Genomic DNA, 7,523 nt, shown 5'->3' with positions numbered 1-7,523 from the left:
TGTGGACATCCAGGTCGATTTATTACACACAGGAATGAAAATTTCCATTAAAAAAAAAAAGAAAATCCCATTTGGGAATATAGATGCTGGGTTTACAGGATTGGCCTCATGGTGACAAAATGGAAGTTGTACGATTCTGGCAGGCCCTGGTGTCGCGTGTGGTTAAACCGTCTCCAGGTGAAGACAGGGAGACCGCCCTGCACTGGGGGGCCATTGATTGCAGTGGCTGTGAACGCTGAAGCCAGGCGGAAATCAGACACCTGTAATAAAAGACAGGAGTTGAGGGCAAAAGGGTGGCCTGGTGCTCGACACGCGCCCATCCCACAGAGGGGGAACAGCTCCGGGAGATTTGATAACAGTAAAGAAAGAGAGCAAGGGGAAATGCATGCTGGCCAGGCAGCATTCCTCCCCTGCACGGAGGCATCTTCTGCCACAGACGTAGCAAAGCACAAGCCCACGTTGCCCTCCAGCCCTTGCCCTCTCCAGGCTGAGAGAGGCAGGACTGCCCTCAGGACAACCCTCCCTGGGTTTGGGTGTCTCCAGAAGAGCTGGAGCCGCAGCAGGCAGCCTAGAGGGTCTGACCCAAGCTCTGCTTGGTGTTAAGCACTGGGCCTGTCCCCTGAGGGCACTGTCAGAATAATTCAGGAAAGGACACAGGCAGCACAGAGTTAATATTGCTGCCCAGACTCTGCCCTGTTCCTTCATTATCTCCCAAGAGGTCCCCAGCCTGCTCCATCTTTCCAAACCCAGAGATACTAAAATTGCCTTTAGTGTTTATAACTGCCAGGTTTCACCTCTGCTCTGGGCTATTTCTCTCAATGCCCCTCGTAGGTCCCCTGTCCTCCCCCAGCCCAGCCCATTCCCCTTGCCTAATTGCGCTAGCAAAGGCACCACAACCAGCGTGCACTGACCTACTCCCTTCCCAGACACTCTTACACAGCAGTTTTCTGCGTTCCTCATAATAACCAGCTCTGGGAGCTCCTACTGGCCACTACAGCAGGCCTGGGCTTGTGCAAGCTGACTGGACACACGCAGCACTGGCAATGCCAGAACAGACCCCACAGGGCCCGTCCTAGCAGCCGAACTCACAATCCAGAAAGGCAGCGGGCTTGACCCCACAGGATAAAACACTGTACGACTTCCCAGCACACCAGGACTTGACAGCTGCTCACTCAGGTACTGCCCCGCAGTGACACCACCACACAAACTGCCTAGAAAAGCTGCTGCTTTCTCCAGGCCAGTGGGTCTAAGGATTTCCCCACATCCCCCCAGAAAGTAAAGCGATCTTTACCAAACTCTGCTCAAAGCAGTTTCACAGAGAGGTGGAGCCCTGGAGCAGGGTGTCTCGCTACAGAGCCAGGCTTTGTAAAGGTAAAGTTAAAATGAGGCTGAAAACACATTCCTGTGGGGTCTGGGGAGGCACCCACACAGTCCCCATGAACAGGAGGCTGAGGCTTGCAACAGTCACCTTCCCCGAGTGATGTAAAGATTCATTTCAGCCTTCTCTTCGGCGCCTCCTGCTGCAAGTCTTTGAGTTAACCCCTAAACACCACAAGTTCCCACGGACGTAATTCTTTTGCACATCTTCCCCAGTATCCTCTGCCCTCTGCCACTGTGCCAGGGCTGGTGTCACGGACAGGAGATAGGACTCTGCACAGAACTACCATCTCAAGATGTGCTGAAGCACTAGGACAGCATGAAAAGAGGGAACAGACAGACCTGGCCATGCTCGCCCTAGTGCAGGAAAACATGCTACAGGTCTGACAGGAGACAAATACAGCAAACGTTGAGCAGATATTGAAATGGAGGTAATCTACCTTAGAGTCATAGCAGCCTGCAGGCACCGGAAAAGAAGGATTCAGGTCTTCCCGGCAGCAAATGGTGTTGCACGGATTGCGTTCGGCATAAGGATCACGCTGGTAGTCTGGGAAGAAGTGTGGTGGGGAGGGAAGGAAGGAAGAAAAGAAAACAATTAGTTCCCTCACAAAAAGCCTCTACCACTCATGCAAAGTGCCCCAGCCACTAAAAGCTGGGTAAGTGCACTGGCTGAAACATGGGTCTATCACATCCCCAGGTACCAGCTAGAAGTCAGTGTTTGAGACAGGATAATAAGTAGACAAGCTCCTAATCCAAGTCCATACAGTTATTCCTGCATTAGAGGTTGGCAGTGGTGCCCCTGGAATCACAAACATCTGCAACTCCACATGACAAAAGCTTTGTCATCAGAGAAAAGGAACTCTGTCAGGAGAGAAAAGCAGAAGACAAAAGGGAAGGGAGAGGAAGGAAAGGGAGAAGTGCAGCAGTGAAAGCCTTTGTTTTCCTGTTCTGGACTAAAGTTAAGTCCGAGCAAAGAGCAAAGCCTTCAAACCCCCACTGCAGTAGCTGCAAGCCACGAGGGGAAGGTGGACAAGCCTCAACATCTATGAGCCTCCTGCTACTCACAGCCCAAACAGTAGCAATACCCCACCCTGGGAGAGGCCTCCCGAACCCCAAGCCCAGTAATCACCATGCTCCCTATAATTGGGAATAAAAATATAGCATCTAAAGCTATCTGTACTTAAGAGATGGGCTTAGCGAGAAGTTAATTAAACTGGTTTTAATCCAGTTAAGGAGAACCCTGTCAGGGAAGAGCAGAGCATTACCTGCCAAAGATCATTCTGCCTCAACATGGCGGGGGTGGGGGGGAAGAGGCCAAACTGACCTGAAGTTTTACACTAAACTCTCTGGTCTGAGCTGACCTAACTCTTGCCTAGGATTAAATGCTTTCAAGGTCGACAGGCTGTGGATGTATTGGGTAACAGCAGCCCACAGAGTCTCTTGGAGTGTCAGAAGCTCTCCATAAAGGTCAAACAGCAAGCCCAAGGGCCTTTGCTCTAGAAGGAACCCCGTCTTCTTTCTGTTAGAGTAATTTTAGCCTGGTTTCCAACCTCAACAGTAAGCTTGTATTATCTTTTTGCTTTGTATGCGCTCTGCACCTAGGGGTAATACAACTCTGATCTGTATGTCAGCCTGCCACTTTCCTCTACAATTCAAGAAATAAAAGTAATGCTGCCTTATTAAGATCAGCTCCACAGTACATAAACACATGTCTTACTGTTGTATCTCATGATGTACTTCATGCTTTCCAAGCTGGTCACCTTGCCCTGGTCTCGACGGAAGATTTTTGCTCTTGGAGCAAGTTCGTAAGAGAAATCCATGCCGTATTTCTCGACATATGCTGCGTACCCACTGAGATTGTAAATCTTTTCATGGAAAGGGATATTGTATGAAGGCCAGTAACCTGCCAGAGACAAAACCCAATCTGTTAGTAACTTAGAAAAGCTGAACACTCTTGTTTATATCAAAAAATAAACCATTTTCCATGCTGCATTGCCTGAACAGCATGTCAAGGAATAACACATCAAACTGGTTTGAACACAAGAAAATACAACAATAGTCACTGGCATGACCAGGGTTGACTCCCAGTATAACACCACTGGAGACTGTACCCACGCAACCCGGCCCCCAGACTTCCACCCTGAGGACTCATCCTGCAAGACAGCTGAGATCAGACTTGCAGGAGTCTGAGGTGAACACGCAGAGCGGCCACAGCCCTCCGACAGAGGTTTCCCTGCTGTCCTGGTTTCAGCTGGGATAGAGTTAATTTTCTTCCTCGTAGCTGCTGTGTTTTGGATTTAGCATGAGAAGAATGTTGATAACACATACTGTTTTAGTTGTTGCTAAGTAATGTTTATATCAGTCAATGACTTTCTCCCCACAGAAGCAGAGAGGGAACAGAGACAGGACAAGCTGGCCAAAAGGAATATTCTGTACCAGAGATGTCATGCTCAGTATATAAATTGGGGCTGGCCGGGGGGCCAGGTTCTGTCATCACTGCTTGGGATGGGATGGGTAATCGAGTGGTGAGAGTGACTTGTGTTGTATCACTTTATTTTTTATATTCTTTTACCATTATTATTGTCATTGTCATTTTCCTCTTCCATTACTCTGCTATTAAATTATCTTTATCTCAACCCATGAGGTTTGCTCCCTCTTTGCTCCCTCTTCTCCCTGCCCTCTACTGGGGATGGGAGGGAAGGGGGTGGTGCAAGGGGCTGCATGGTCCTAGTTGATGGATGGGCTTAAACTATGACACCAGCTCAACCTCAGAGGAGTGTAAGATCATTTAAGTCCACCAAACTTCCCAGCGAGAGGTCTGAAGTCACTCCCTTTTTACCCTCCACTTCCCATCTCACCAAGACAGAAGAACACACCCCGTCAGGGATGGACGTGCACAGACTAACCACAGAGCTAACAGGGGTGAACAGGAGGCACGTCAGCAAAGGACACACACACACACGCTTTGTGGCATAGTGTTTGGAAAGCTGTGGTTCCACACAGTGATAAGGAGAGACGGGGGATAGCTGCGTTTGTCAGTATCTGCCTTTGAGGGTTAAGAAGTGATCGATCGGCAGAGCAGAGCCCTGCCCTAACTTTTCCAAGAGCAAGTGTGAATCCTGCAGTTTTGTTAACTCTAAAGAGCAGGACTGCCAGCCAGAACTCCAGCGAGTGGTTTAGGCAGGCTGACATACAACTGCCTGAAACAAGACTAGTCTAGAAAGCAGAAAAGCTTGTAAAGAGCCAGAAGACCATCCAGGTCAGGATCTGGGTACCCCAAGTCCTGGAAGAAATAAAAATAGATACCTATACCTTAATGTTTAATTATTTATTTTTTTTGCCAGGAGTGCTTAGGCAAAGAGTATATAACATGAGCTAGTCCCAAGAGGGGCACACTTTCAGGTTCTCTCCAAAGCACTAGAGTTCCTGTTGTCAGTGAGGAATGTTGCTTCTCAAATCACACACAGCAGGATTTGGCTTCGAGATTTCCTATCTAGACCTGGTAAATGCAGCACTCCATGTATTAATTTCAGCCCAGCACAACGCGAGGAGTCTGGCTGTAAGATGCTCAAGAAAAATCAAGTGGGACTCACTGGGAATGGTACACAGATGTACGAAGCTAACTTCCTGAAGGACAGATAGACAGTGCGAGCACTGGGACACTGCCTGAGCAGAGGCCTTACCAGCTTGGGTCCTGCTGACGTTTGCTTACGTGACCTAGAGCCTACCTGAAGGAAACCGGTTGTGTACATGTTGTGTTGTAATACAGGCGTCCTCCAGAAATGAGCACACTTGCCAGCCTCTAATGACGCAGGCCGGAGGATATGGATACACCAGCTTCCAAACCAGTTGGGTTTAGTTGTGACTCAAAAAGGTGCTATTGCCTCACGTGAATGCAGTGCATACAGATGACCTCCTTCACCCACTTGAAAAAAACTTTTTGTTTAAATTGCTAAAACAGAAGCAGCTATTTGAAGTTCTCCTCCAGCAAGAGCTCTTCTGTTCCTCAGGCTCTGCAAGACTGCAAATCCCATGCAGACAGTGCAGCACCAAACCTAAGGTAGGCGTTACCCAAGGGCTACTATAAGCCAGGGAAACCTGCCTGTTAGGCCTGGCAGGGCGAACAGTGACAAAAACAAGTCAGAGGTGGTGTAAGGTTGGAAGGTGGGGGGGAGGTGCGAAGAGGACAATATAAAGGCAGCAAAAATTCTTCAAAACAGAACACCTTCCTCCTCTGCCCAGAGCAAAAGATCTCAGCAACATCACGAGATCAATGAGAAGATTAGGTGTATGGTGGAAGAGACTGAGATCCCGGGTTCTGATCTGATGTGATGCTTTTGATGCTGAAATGGATGCACTACTTACTCATCACTAGGAAACATGAACCACAGCCCACTCCTATCCCTACAGTGGAGACAGTACTGCTCTCTCCCACTTCCTCTAAAGGATTCCCAATTTCTTTGTCAACATACAGAAAGCACCTTGCCATCTTTGCCTGGAAAGGGCAACATAAGAGATTCCTGTTTTTTAGAACTCACCTGCACTGGCCTAAGAGATGAGCTGACAGAATTCAGAAAAAAAAAAATATCTTTCCATTTTCAAAACGATATAAGAAAATGCTTGCTTTTTCCTCAGATACAGGGCTCACTACAGGAATGCCCGCCTCTGTTCACTTGAGAACTCAGTTCCCATTCTCCATTGTTTCTAGGTTTATGCTTGAAAGAGACTTAAAAAGCCAGTGCTGGTACAAACTCACCCTGACCAGGCCAGAGTGTCAAGAGCGTATTATCTCCAGATACCAGCTACAGGGCTATTATGCAGTGTGCCAGGGTCAGCTACTCTACAAACACTTTAAGCCAGCACTGCTCTTGAGAACAGCAAACTTCCTTCACCTGGGCTGCTCCGAGCTCTAGGGAACAGGGCAGGGGCCTTGATGGAACTCGCCTGGTGTCTTGCATGGCACGGAGGAGTCCAAATCTACCGCTCACAGGAGCGGTGCTGGCTTACAGCAGCTGAGGTCTCCAAGGCAGCACTTCTGCGGTGCTTAGCCCATCCTGTGTGCTGAGGGCTGCCCTTCTAGTGTTTAAGCTACCAGAGACTGAATACTGTGTTATCCAACGCACACAAGGTGCATTTAGATACCTGGGAAAAGCCTTACTGTAAATGTAAAATAATATGTAACTTCTAATACATGCTGCCACTTCACAGAACAAAGCAGCCACAAGATCTCCTAGGAGGCAATAAGTGGTCACTGCACGGCCAAGCCCAGGGGTTGGTCTCAGTCCTACAGGGAATCCCACACGGCAGCTCTCTCGAGTCACTGCTGAAAAGTAACTCAGGGAACACTCTCAGCCTGGCCTGCCTGCACAGGTGCGGCACTGCCATGGCATGGCTTTATTGCTTCAAGTGCCAGAGCTAGAGAGGTCTCCATTAGCTTTTTTTTGTCTGCACCACAATCCACAACACAGCACCGAGGATGTATTTCACCATCTGAAATAGGCACAAACATCGGAAGATAAGGTGCAATAGCCTACTTAAGTATCTTCAACGGATAAAGGAGCCAAAGAAGCATAAGGGGATTTTTCCAGATTATCAGTAAGACACATCTCAAAGCCATACTGACACTATGGCAATGCCTAAAATAAGCCAGGACCTTCCAAGGAGCCAGACACAAGGAAAAATTCCAAAGGGAAACAACTCCAGCCACTAACATAAATGCATTTCCAGTCATTTTGATGATGAAGAGCAATTTATCAGTTCACCTTCTGAGCATGTGATTAGAAGAGGGAGCACAAAACACCAGACACACACTTAAATCTGTGGAATGAGCTCAGGCTTTTGGATGCTGACATGAAGTGTCTAGAAAACACTTGTGAATGAAACCTGACAGTGGGTGTTTTGCTTCACCTAGATTCTTGTTTGTTTTCCATCAAGTTGTTGTTAGTCTTGCTAGGGGATTAAGGAATCTTTTAAACAGCAAGTATTTATCAGATAACAGAGCTCCAGAACAGTTCAGGAGCTGATTCTAACATAGAACTTCTCTCGTATTTAAAAGCTTATCTCCTTGTAGGGTGACGCACTCACCAAACATTTCAAGTAGCCCACAGGACCACGATTATTTGTACTGCTTCAAATAGACCTCACCT

At 48.0% G+C, this 7,523-nt stretch overlaps 1 protein-coding gene across 1 annotated transcript in view; it reads right to left on the bottom strand.

Annotated features, from left to right (window-relative positions):
* Nucleotides 1–7,523, bottom strand: part of PLBD1 (phospholipase B domain containing 1) — a 41,906-nt gene continuing 34,383 nt past the window's right edge. Inside the window, exons 9-11 of the mRNA XM_063322601.1 lie at nt 3,095–3,280; nt 1,818–1,924; nt 1–260 (exon numbers count right to left, since the gene is read on the bottom strand). Of these exons, the coding sequence (XP_063178671.1) occupies nt 93–260; nt 1,818–1,924; nt 3,095–3,280 (461 nt within the window). The 3' untranslated portion in view covers nt 1–92. The remainder of the gene's footprint in view (nt 261–1,817; nt 1,925–3,094; nt 3,281–7,523) is intronic.

The sequence above is a fragment of the Chroicocephalus ridibundus genome, chromosome 1 (genome assembly GCF_963924245.1).
Source record: "Chroicocephalus ridibundus chromosome 1, bChrRid1.1, whole genome shotgun sequence".
In the NCBI taxonomy this organism is placed as follows: Eukaryota; Metazoa; Chordata; class Aves; order Charadriiformes; family Laridae; genus Chroicocephalus; species Chroicocephalus ridibundus.
This window is presented reverse-complemented; position numbering and strand designations above follow the sequence as displayed.